The sequence below is a fragment of the Myotis myotis genome, unplaced genomic scaffold (genome assembly GCF_014108235.1).
Source record: "Myotis myotis isolate mMyoMyo1 unplaced genomic scaffold, mMyoMyo1.p scaffold_m19_p_1, whole genome shotgun sequence".
NCBI lineage: Eukaryota > Metazoa > Chordata > Mammalia > Chiroptera > Vespertilionidae > Myotis > Myotis myotis.
The window spans coordinates 157,025,812-157,039,107 of record NW_023416313.1 but is presented as its reverse complement, the minus strand read 5'-3'; the positions used below and the strand labels follow the sequence as shown (position 1 = coordinate 157,039,107).

Here is a 13,296-nt window from a genome sequence, read left to right as displayed (position 1 = left end):
AAAATATAAACCATCTCTTTAAAAACCGACGCCCAACTGGTTCAATGGCAAATCCCCAATGTCAGTAGTGTGAGATGACTTCTCCTAGGATAGTGGCAGTGAGGGCAGATGGGAACATGGACAGATTTGAGGGACACTGGATTAGGAAATAAAACTGCAGAAAATGGAGAATCAATGGTGAAAAGTGAGGAAAAATAGGAATTAGGGATGACGATCAAGCTTCTGGTTTAGACTACTAGAAGGGCAATGGTGCCACCATCTATCAAGACAGAGAAAAGGAAAAAGAGTTTAAAGAATAGAGAAAATCAGCTTGGGGCATATTGAATTTGAGGGGCCTGCAAGAGATGCGCCTCAGGTAGTTGGATGTACAGGTTACATGTGCAGGTTGTTACTATGACCTTGCACTAATATGGTAGCCTCCTTGGGCCTGTTTCTACATTTGCAAAATAAGGGTGTTGTACTTATAATCTCAAAGATGTCTATCCAGCCCTAAAACATCAATAAAATCAACTTCTTCAGTAATCTTAAGTCATTTGGGTTGAATTTCTACTTCCTTCTTAAAATTCTGGAGTATATGCCATGTGCATTTTAAATTTAACAAGAACTATTAAACTATCCCAGTGTCGGCAAACTCATTAGTCAACAGAGCCAACTATCAACAGTACAACGATTGAAATTTCTTTTGAGAGCCAAAATTTTTAAACTTAAACTATATAGGTAGGTACATTGTTATTAACCTAATTAGGGTACTCTTAAGGCTTAGGAAGAGCCACACTCAAGGGGCCAAAAAGCCGCATGTGGCTCACGAGCCGCAGTTTGCCAACCACAGAACTATCCCAAAGCTCAGGGATTCATAAAACTTTGTTTTCTCTTAAATTTTAAGATGGCGACACACTGGCTTCCCCTACCGATGAAAAACACAATTAGGCTTGCTGGCTTTTCTCCAGAATACAATAATTTAAAAAATAATTATAATAAACTGTTGAAATTTCTTCTCCATGAATTCTTCCCCTTCTAATTTTGGAGAAATGTTTGTATATATTAAAAGCCTAACCGACCAGTCAACCAGTCACTATGATGCACACTGACCACCAGGGGGAGCACTGCTTAGCCAGAAGTGGGGTTCATATCTGGCAAGTGCAGCTGCCCTGGCAGTGCTACCAAGCGGCGGCGGCAGGCACAGTGGGCCGGGATGAGTGCTAGCAGCGCTCGGCTGGGGCTCCTCCCTGACCGCCTGCCGCTTTAGGCCCGATCCCTGCATGCCAGCCTGGCCTCTGGGGATCAGGCCTAAACCAGCAGTCGGACATCCCCTGAGGGGTCCCAGATTGCAAGAGGGCGCAGGCCAGGCTGAGGGAAACCCCTCTCCCCCATGCACGAATCTGTGCACCGGGCCTCTAGTATTCCTATAACTGAGGAAAGGAGGAAAGAAAATATAGAGGGCACAAAAAGAGGTTTTTGTTAGACAAGTAATATACTTAAGATCTTCTGTACCCCATTTCAAAAGTAAATAAAAAGATATAAATAGCTTGCAATTTTGAAATGCAAAATTAAGAAGCAATGGGGACAAAAGCTACACAGGTCTCCTTAAGTTTCACTGTCCAGAAAAAATTATTTCGGTATTAGAAATTCTGGAATTCTTTCTGTCCAACCTCTTTCCTAATTGCACACAGCCTGTAGGTTACTACAAATTATTTCCAGGTTAAAATTAAGTTTGGGGGAGGAGGGGACACTAACCTAATCATTCTGACACATGTGCAAATGAAACTTTGGTTCAAAGGCAGGCTTTGTGGGATAACTGGCGTACAAGCGGCTGGCCCTTTGAAAAGAAACAGGACAGAAGACTCATTTGAGAGCACTTTCCCCTCCTATCTCAAGAGGAAGTACCATTGCTTGGGTGAAAAAGAATCCCTCTGACTCAAAGTTTTTAGCAAAATACCAATTGGGCAAGATGAACAATACCACACAAATATATATATAGTCTTTAGTGCTTTCTATTGGATCAGCATACAATTGATACATATTGAAGCATCATTCCAATTTTATTCTCCCAATTTTAAGAATCTCCACGTGCCATATGATGGATAGTGCATAATCTAGTAAGATAGATAAAAAGCGAACCCAGAAATGAAACAAATGTGATTGGAAATTAAGAAAGTATTCCCTTAAAAAATTGCATTTGAACAAAACAATGCTTATTCTATAAAAGTAACCTTCATAACAAAAGGCAAAAAGCACTGTGACTAAAATATGACTTTAGAGTAAGCAAATTTCAAATCCTGGTGCCTCTAAAGAGATTTTGGGAATATTTATTAACCTCTTGAAGCCTAAATCTCCTCTTTAGTAAAATGAAGATAATGCAATATAGGGTTATTTGAGGATTGAAAGTAATCATTTAAAATACATTAACAAAAATAAAGATTGCTAGACAAAACACCATTTCACCTATGTTTTGCAGTTAGACTTTTATTATAAATTATGTTTTTGAACATCATTTCAAGGGTCTGAAACTGCAAATTTGGAGCAGCTAATTTAAATGAGTTGACTCCAGATCTCATATTATTATCGACTTTTTTCAAAGGACCACTGTGTACATGATACTTAACTGATGACCAAGCAGGAGCCCTAGTTTCAATTTCTCTGATGTAAAGACCATCCTACTTACTTGTGGGTATTAACTTGAGGGGAAGACTATAAAGCAAATTTCTGAAAAAATTGTCAATAAGCACATGAGATTACATTTCGTAATTCATGGTTAAAGGTATAAACAGTTAATTTTTGATTTCAAACAAATCCAACTGTATTATAGTAAGCTAATGGTTACTTTGGTGTTGAAATACACTATGATTTTAAGTACTATCCCAATAATTTTTCATTTAGATTATTGGCTATCTTTGTTTATATTACAAGTTAAACCAAATTCTGAAACTTACTAGGAGACACACAAAAGAATTAGTAGCCGTCTTGGGTTAAACATGTCTCACCTACCAGTTAAGGTGGTTAATCTAGACTTAGCTGTAACATATTCCCCAACCAATAAATGTAATGTACAGTATTAGGTAACAGACTGTAAAAAATCTGGATATAATCAAGGGTGAATATGTAAGTCATTAAGATGAACTATATTTTAATTCTCAGTTAAAAATATGCCTTACAAAATTATGATCAAAAGCTTCCATTTCTACTATTGCTTCCTCCTCTCATAATTATTATTTCTTACGTGAGTTTGTTATCCTCTAGAAGAGTAAGAAAAAGTCTTTTTATATTTCATGGTAGGTTTAATCAGGTAATGAAAACAAATTCTTTGATATCATCTGATATGTCCAATTACATGGGTATGATGTAACAAAAACAGTTACAAACTTATATATGCATATTTACATTATATACCCAAAACTATCAAGCTAGTCAACTATATCTAAGGAGATACATTATGACATGAGTTAAACAATACTTCAATGCTTATTAGAAAGAATGCAGTCAAGCTTTTAATGGAAGTAATATACAAGTGAGGCACTTCTGAGGTCAAGAATAGAAAGCAAACGACACTACATACTGGTAATGTTCACAAAAATCTATGTGTATCTTTAATACATAAGATTTTCGACTAGATTATTTTTGAAAATTTTCAAAACTAGCAACTTATGCAATTTAAGGAGCTTCCAGAAACAATGGCTAACATCAGTGAATCAAAGCATATGAAAGGTTTATAACCACCTGGCTGCTAGCAAACAGTACCTTAATACCTTACAGCCCTTGTTTTTGGTTTATATAAATCACTCCAGGCTGTAATTTCTTTTTTGTTTTGATTTCCTGCAAAATATCTCATGGTGGTTTACAGACCAAAAATTTTTTAAGTACACAACAATGCAAGTTTCCAGTACTTTCTCTTATACTTAGAAATGTAATTCTGGAGGTCAAATTAAGAACGAGATATTTAGTGAAGAATCTGTTTTTCAGGTAACTAAGGTTTCAAAGTTTTTAGAAAAATGTTACACTTGCTTAATGCATCTTTGGGCTAAAATTAAAAACCCACTCTTAAAAACATAGTCTAAAGTGTAATCACAAGACTAAAAACAAATTTCAATATAAGAAACACCCTTCAGATTCTTTAAATATAGAGGAAACTACTTTTCTGTATTTGGGAGACTTGTATGGATATTAAGAAACATTTTTGTGGTGTTCAATTAAATGGGGGTTGGAGTTGAGGATGGGGAAGAAAAATAAAAGAAAAAGCAAGACTTACCTAAGATATCAGATGGTACTATAACAAGAATTAAAAGTGCATTTGTATTACTTCAAAAGTTCATATTAGGCACTGCTGAATAACCAATGAAAATAGGTAATTTCAAGTTTTCCCCTGCCCCAGCATCCCAGAGACATGAACACATACTCCCTCCGAAGTTGTCTTGATGTAATTGATGTTTATTTTTTTAAAAAATTCTCCCTGACTAGCAATGGGAGGAAAAATAAGAATACCATTTGGTAATGGCTTTAGAAAGTTAAAAGAACTGGTTCTATAAATGCTTCGGCACATCCATTAATTAAGATTGATTGCCAGTTCCAAATATCAATAAAATATTTTAATTCAGGATATATGAGGAAAAAGTGCTTAAAATCTTTCAGCAACCAACAAGACACATTAGGTAAAATATTCCTTTTATAGTCTGAGATATAGATCTTACTCCTGCTTTCTCCACTTGGCGGTGACCACCACTCCAATAGCCCTTTCCAGGCCCCAATTCTACCTCACGGTTCTGGCCTATAAATCATCCAGTAGGTGGTGCTGAAGTTCCACACCTCATTATTTCTTCAGAAACCTAGAGTTTCCCTCACTAGCCCCCCACTTTCAAGGCAGGAGAAAAATCATTTCCGAATCATCAGGTCTGAACACAACACACCATCAGACCGAAGTCTTTCTTGCCATGCCGTCTAGATGGTTTCATTTTCCATATTTACTATTACATAAGCAGTTCTGTTGAGCCATTTGTTTAAACTACCAGATTAAAAACAGAGAAAGGTTTTAGAAAAGCCGGCTGCCAGTGCAGTGCCAAATCTGTATGCAGAACGAGAAAATGTCCCTGAACACACCTATACACGTTAAAGTAAGAAATTTAAGCCACCCTTCATTTTTCACATACAGATTCTAATTTACTCAAGAGAAACTTTCCACATAGGGGTTCAGATAACATGTCACTAGTTTTCTAGACCAATTTAGAAACTGGGTGTGTTAACTATAAAGATCCAAGGTGAAATAAAACCATTTTATCACCATCGTTTTTAATGAAGAAACTTGTTTAAAATTGTAAAGGAAAAAAATGGGGATGGGATGGCAAAATCTTAGCAGCAAAGTGGTTAAAACAATTTGAAAATATTAATGCACAAACATTAAAATATTAAAGCATATATGTTGCATATAAAATACAGTACAGAACCAGAAGTTGCACTATACTGATTAGTGCTTAACAGAAGAAATGATTATATTTGTTCTTCCCAGAAATATATACACAGTCTATTTCCACAGATTTTCCTATATAGCCAGCAAGTTATTTTCTTCAGTTATTCACACCTTGCTCAAACCTGAATTATAAACTCCACACTTACAAATATGAAAATTTATTCATAAGGAAAATCAGTATTTCCATTCCACCAGTAAGAAGTAATTTTGAAAGTTAACAGTCTATTCTAGGAAACCGAGTTTAGCTGAAAACTTCAAGGATGAAGATCATCTGGTGCAGCAGCGTCCAAATATATAAACAGTAAAAATAAGACTCAAAACTGCTGCGACAGTGTCACGTTTGGATTTAGTTCATCCAATTGATTTTTAGTACAAAACTAGAAATAACCTCTTCTTCATAACATCTATAGTTATCAATATATTTTTCTTCTTTTCAATGTGAAATAATACTTCAAGATGATCTATATACACAATGTTGTCAGTTCAAGCTGTCATATAAATATAAATGCTTTCTTAAAAAAAGTATTTTACAGACAGATAGTGTTATATACATTGTTCAGTTTGATCTGGGGCAAAAGAAGACAGCTAACACAAGCTTACGTGTGAACGTAAAAAGAATGATACATAAATGACATTTAAAAACGTGCATACAAAATGAGCTAAGAATGGTAGTGTGACTTTAATGTTTATCACTTCTGAAACTTCAAGCCATTAAAAAGAAAGGCACGCTTCTCAACTTGATCCCTCTAAGGGAATGTTCTTAAAGAACCCTTACTTGATTAGAGTTTAAATGTAACAGTTAAAAAAAAAAAAAAAAAAGAAGACAATTTGATCCCAAAGTACTTTAAATAATTTGTTGGAACACTTATCCAACTACTTTGTAAATAAAACATCCAGTGATACAATGCTCTGCAAAAGAAATAAATTTTTATGTACAAGGTATTTCATTCACAATGTTGGATTAAATACTTTCCTGGGATAGTTTAGCACATACTTTAACATAAAATAATTTTGCTTTTGGCTGGTTTAAATAAAATAAAATGCAACTGAAAAAAGCTACTGGTATTATGTGAATAATGAGCACTGAGGATTAAGCTAAAAAAATTAGTAACACAGCTGAACGAATTCTGGGTTAGCAGAATGATAAATGGAGATCTTAGGAGGAAACTTTTACACTAACCATCCAGTTAAACTTCTTTGTCTTGTGACATATTTGTAAATGCAATATAATTTTTTGAAGGAGGAAACTCTGAAAGAAAACAACTTGCTGGTTGAATACCACAAAAAACAAAACAACAATCCCCAAAACCTCTTTTTTTTTTCTATGTTTACACAATCTCTTTTTATATAAAAATAAGTGTTACATTCCCATCAGAACATTAGACGATTATATCTGTGCTTTAAAAAAAAGTTGGTCACTCAAGGCTATTAGAATATTTTAAAGAATTTTAGATTATCAGAATGTACAGATAGAACTCAATATAAACCGTAGCCAACAGGAAACAAAGATGGAAATATCAAATCATTCACATGGAATAAAAATGTTATATTAATTAGATGAGTAAAATATGCAAAATATAATGGAATGTGACTGTAGATATATGTACATCTACTTCAGAACTAGGAAGGGGAAGAAAAGTTTAATGTCATAATTCGTACCTTGTATTTAGTTAAATATAAACATTTGTTATTTATACATAAAACTGCTTTCAAAAAACAATAAATGATTTAGGTGCACTTGTTTAACTTCTTTTAATTTCCAAGTGTTAACTTTTCTTAGATTGAAATCAGCTGTTCCCTAGTGCACTTTTAGTTCATGTCCTAATGAATTCAAACCTTTAAAAGTCCCATCACCTAATGCATAAATATACAAAAATGCCAAAAATTAATCCCTTTTAGTCAGATCATATTTTATGATCCCTTTTTATGGCCAATAACCAGAAATGGTTTCCTTTTGCAAATACGCTTTACAACCTGTAACAAAACGTGCCATGCGCTCAAGGGAAAAGTTAGGCATGGCTGGCATTTGTGAAATGCCAAGAACTGACGAGTGCTGCTTCCTCCACGCGTGGCCCCTATGACACCAGGCAAGATTTCATATTGCTTGCCGAAAGCTTCCGCAAATCCAAGTTAACTAATGCCTGGAAACAAAGACTTTAAACTCATTTTGGCCCTAGATCCTTTCATCCAGCAGCCTTATGTTTCCCACCACAACACCCACATGCCTCCCCACAACGATGGCACATTCTCAAAGGGACGTAGCAGCACATACATGGTACAATGAAAGAAAGAGCTACCAGGGCTAACCATCGTAGGCAGAACTTGTCATCGCTAGTGTCACATGAACAGGGATCAGAAAAGTCTCCCTCTGAGTCTGACATACAATGATACAGCATGCTCTCGGCACAGAGCATGCAACTAACTTGATAGATGCATCTTTTAATAGGGTCTGGAGCATCCTGACACTTCCCCCTGCCGTTTTCTTCATGATTAAACCTTTCCTGGCAGTATACGCAGCGAGAACGCTCACCATCTTCTTTTCTTCGTTTTGACTTCTTAAATTTTAATGAGGAAGGCTGTGTCTTAACTACCACAGAGTCTTTGAATGAACTTAACTTAGTCTCATCCCCGCAAGAGTACAGATAGTCTGATTTTTTACTGTCTGGTTTAGAAAACTGAATATTGGAGTCAGTATCATCTCTCTCCAAGTCATTTTTCCACATGTCAGGATGCCTGTAGTCCGCATAGCGACGGATTAAGATATCTCGAGGGTTTATTCTGACAATCTCATCCTCATCTTGAAAGCTGACGTGTCGAGGGACCTAAAAAAGGAAGAGATGAAAGCTGCAATAAGGACTGTAAACATGAATTTTATGCGTCAACTTTGCTGGGCCATGGGGCCCAGATATTTGGTCAAACATTACTCTCAATGTTTAAGTACAGATGTTTCTTGGATGAGATTCCCATTTAAATTGGTGGACTATGAAGAGTGAAGATCAGCCTCCATGATATAGGTGAACCTCATCCAATCAGCTGAAGGCCTTAATGGAACAGACTGACTGCAACTCTCCCCTGCTTCTCAAGCCCGACAGCTTGCTCTGAAGGGTTTGGAGATGTACCTCCACGATCACATGTGCCAATTCCTTAAAAGAAACCTCTATCTATACACGTCTTATTGGTTCTGTTTCTCTGGTCAATTGTGACTCATCTATTGGTATTGAGAAGTGGGGTGCTGTAACAAATACCTAAAATGTGGCAATGGCTTTGAAACTGGGTAATAGAGGCACAAAAATTTTGAGGTGCACGTTATAAAAAACCTAGATAGCCTTGAACTTTAAACATAATACTGGATAGTGAAAGGAAGTGGTAAAAAAAAGGGGAAAGAATTGTATTCTAGTGTTTTGTGGAAGGCAGAACTTACAAACATGCTCTGAAGAAAGCACCAAAGGTGTGGCCCTGGCCGGGCTGGACAGGTAGGCTGGAGCATTGTCCCGTACACCAAAAGGTTGTGGGTTCGATCCCATCTGGGCGCAATGGATCTGTCTCTCTCTCTCTTTCAAAATCAATAAACATATCCTCGGGTGTGGATAAAAAAAAAAAGAAGAAAATACCAAAGGTGTGGCTAGATAATCATAGGATAAAGAGGTTATGGTGTGACTCATAGATCCTATCAACCATCTCAGCTGAAATGCTGCCAGGTTGGATCTAAGGGGACACAGTTGAGAGGAAATGAATCAAGGTTGTCAAAGTAATAGCATTTACAGGACTGGCAAACAGAGCTATCTGGCTGGGAACATGCATTATCTTTTAAGGGAAGAACTGGAAATGTTGGGGCTGTCTCCTCAGTTCAATAGGATGGGGCCACTTCCTCAGTTCCAGTGGGCCAGGAAGCCCAGGGTCAGGGCCACCCCCTGAAGGGAAAAAGAATCAAGCCAAAGAGGATTGTTTCTGAGCCTTAAAAATCTAATGAAATTTGCTCTGCTAAGTTTTGGACTTGTTAAAGAAACCCATGACTCCTTTCTTCTTTCCAGTTTCTCCCTTTTGGAATGGAAATATCGATTCTGTGCCTTTCCCACCATTATAGTTTGAAGCAGGTAACTGCTCAGGCTTCTCAGGTCCCCAGATAGAAAGGTATTTTGTCTCAGGATGAATCATATTTTGTCTCACCCCACTCTTGATTTAGATGAAACTTAGATGAGACTTGGGACTGAGTGTTGATGCTGGAATGGGTTAAATTTGGGGGCTGCTGTGATGGAGTGAATTTTTGCGTGTGAGAAAGGCATGAATTTAGGGGACCAGAGGGGTAAAATGTGATGGGCTGAACCATGTCCTTTCCAAATTCACGAGTTGAGGCACCAACTTCCACTATCTCAAGAAGTCACTACATTTAGATAAAGGGATTTTAAAAAGGTCATTAAGTTCAAATAAGGCCCTTAGAGTGAATCTTAATCCATCCAGTCTGACAGGCGTACTTTTAAGAGGAAACTGGATACAAAGAGAGACACCGGGATATGCACAAAAGAGCAAAGACCAATGAGGACACACCAAGAAAGTGGCCACTTACAAGCCAAGGAGAGAGGTCCCTGAAGAAACCAAATTGCTAACACTTTGACCTTGGACTTCAGTTTCCAGACTCATAAGAAAATAAGTTCTTGTTGTTCCAGCCATCTAGTCTGTTGTACTTTGTTATGATAGCCCTAGTAAACTAATACAAAGACATATACTTTTTAAAGCTTGGCTATGTAGGTCTCTGAAAATAACTTAAAATGCACCACACCACATACATATACATATACATATACATATACATATACATATACATATACATATACATATGCAAATGCATAAGCATATGCATACAACCTCCCTCACCCCTCCTTCTGGGTAGACTGTCTCCTTGAGGCCAAGGAGCAAAGTAAATCTTCTGGAGATAAATCACAGAGGGCTAAATCAAAATGATCCTTTTATTTGCTCATTCAGATGGGCTTCTAGAAGTTGCATTTGTATCTCCTGGTCCCAGTCCCTCAACGCAGGGACTAGTCTACAAGTAAGCACCTGACCCAGGTTGGGGCAAACGTCTATTCCCCAGATATTTGGCACTGGGACTAAAAAAAATTCCAGGTCTGGGCTAAAGGTGAAGTCCATTAAATTAACTCTGTATAACTCTTATTGGTTCTATCTGGTGATAAATACACTGTTGCTATCCCCCAGACTAACACTAGAAATTTGGATAGAATTTATGTATTAGGGTTTACAAGCACTTATGTAGCAAACCTATACACTAAATTTTTTTTCTTAGTACAATTCAACTATATAGAGAATTAGAAGGACTAGAAAACTTCACTTATATGTTCGTTAGTTATAGTCCCTATCAGAAGATAAACTAAGATAACTTACCTTATTTTGGGACTTTAGGCCTCCACATTCCTTGGATATTTGTCGCTGTGCATAGTCTATGCTTCTGCCCTGAATGTCTAGGCTTGGATGAGTGAACGTTATCTAAAATACAAACAATTTCTACTTAAATGACAATTCCAGAATTTCATAACTTATTAGTAGTTAAGCTTTTCAAAATGTTGAGTCATCCTATTATTATATAAAATTAGGTCTTTCCTTATGCATTTAAAATTTAAATTAAAAAGTAATACAGAATTCTGATTTCTGGTTCTACATGTAAGCACTTTAAAGTTGCCACTCTGTCCTAAGAAGGAAAAACTGAGTAGGAAAAAAAAAAAATCAACACTTCTTGGGTCTGTAAGACAGAGAAGGACACAAGGCAAACCACTGCTTCCAAGACTGGAGAGACAGAACAACAGGGCAGACTCATGAGTGATCAATGCCGTGGAAACCAGTGCTGGGGTAGGAAAAGCTGAACTGTGACTGATGAACTGCTGGAGCTCACTGTGGGTAATGCTGAGATTCACCTGCAGGAGCTCCACCAGGTCCCCACGGTAAACATCAGAAAAGTCCCAAACGCTTCCAGCAGGAAGAGGGGAGAAAAGAACCGTTTTGAAATTAGGGAGCGCACTGTTTTTAACAGAGTGTGCCCCCAGGAGAAATCAGTTAGCCAGAGCCGGACCTGCCAGGTGCCATCAGAACCCATCTGACCACACCACCCACCCTAAGCAGAGAAGAAAAACACTGAGAAATACTTGTGAAGTTCACAGTCCAGAGGCATGGCTCAGACTAAAAGACAGAACAAATCATAGGGCTAGAAGAATGCTTCCTCTCCCTACACACTTTACCACTATATTACTGAGGGCCTATTTACAAGCATTTTGCCCAGTACATTATGTGGAGCTATAAAAAACACACACCCAAAAACAAAACAAAAACAACAACAAAACATACAAAAAGGCAACAAAACAAAACAAAAACAACAACCCATAATTTGAAGAGAAAGAACAAACATCAGAACCTGATATGACAGGGATGTTGGAAATGGCAGACCAGGAATTTAAAACAACTATCATTAATACGCTAAGGGTTCTAATGGATACAGTAAACAGCATGCAAGAACCAATGAGTAATGAAAGCAGAGATGGAAATCCTAAGAACAACAACAAAATGCTAGAGATAAAAATAAAAAAAACAAAAAAAAAACAAACACTAAGAGAAATGAAGAGTGGCTTTGATGAGCCTATTAGAGAGGTAAGACTCTCCGAGTTTAAGAATATCTCAATACATACCTCCAAAACGAAAGCAGAGAACAAAGATAGAAAGAAATGAACAGAATACTGGAGAACCGTGGGACAACTGCAAGAGGCATAACATACATGAAATAGAAATATCAGGAGAAGAAAGGAACAGAAGAAATATTTGAAATAATGTCTGAGAATTTACCCAATTTAATGTCAACCACAGATCCAGGAAGCTCAGAGAAGACCAGGCAGGATAAATGCCCAAAAAAGTAAACATAAGCATGTTTTAAAACTATAAAAAAAAGAAAATCAAAGATAAAGGGAAAATCCTGAAGAAAACAAAACACACACACACACACACACACACACACACACACACACACACCCCACAGAGGAAAAAACACTTAAAAAAAAAAAATAAAGGAGCAAAGATGAGAATTACATCTGACTCAGAAACCATGCAAGGACAAAGAGAGTGGAGTGAAACATTTATAAAGTATTGAGAGAAAAAGCCCACCAACCTACAATTCTCTATGTTGTGAAATTATCTTTCAAAAGTAAAGGAGATAGATATAAAGACTTTCTCAGGCAAACAAAAATCGAGGAAATTTGTTGCCAGTAGACCTGCAATATGGGAAATGTTAACAGTTCTAAATTTAAAGATAAGGAAAATAATATAGATCAGAAACTTGAATCTACATAAGAATGAAAGAGTACCAAAGGAAAAAAAATAAGTAAAAATAAAATAAAACTTTTTATTTTTCTTATTTTAATTGATCTAATAAAAGTTTGTTCAAAAAGACAGCAGCAATGTACTTGATAAAGTACAGTTTTATATATATATCTATATACTGGTGTATAATAGCCTAAGTGACCGTTATGACAGAATGACTGATTGCTATGATGCGCACTGACCACCAGGGGGCAGATGCTCAATGCAGAAGCTGCCCCCAGCGTGCAGGCCCCGATCGCTGATGGGGCCTGCAGGCCAACCTCCCAGGCCCTCACCCCGGCTGGGACAGGTAACTGGGGGTGGGTGGTGGCAGACTGGCAGACACAGCCCCTTTCCCAGGGGGGCAGAGGGCTGGCGGTCAACCTCCTGGGTCCCTCTCCCCACCCCTCCCCCAGGCTGGGATGTCCTGATCAGGGCCAGGCCCCAGGCTGGGATGGGGAACTGGAGGTAGGTAGCAGCAGACGTGG

At 37.3% G+C, this 13,296-nt stretch overlaps 1 protein-coding gene across 2 annotated transcripts in view; it reads right to left on the bottom strand.

The window, feature by feature from the left end:
- Window positions 1-2,020: 2,020 nt before the first annotated feature.
- The window catches only part of SPRED1 (sprouty related EVH1 domain containing 1), a 131,285-nt gene continuing 120,009 nt past the window's right edge, over window positions 2,021-13,296 (bottom strand). For both annotated transcript variants that reach the window (XM_036296780.1, XM_036296773.1), the window contains 2 exons: window positions 10,853-10,954; window positions 2,021-8,277 (listed from right to left, as the gene is read on the bottom strand). In XM_036296780.1, coding sequence (XP_036152673.1) covers window positions 7,639-8,277; window positions 10,853-10,954 — 741 coding nt within the window. In that variant the 3' untranslated portion in view covers window positions 2,021-7,638. The remainder of the gene's footprint in view (window positions 8,278-10,852; window positions 10,955-13,296) is intronic.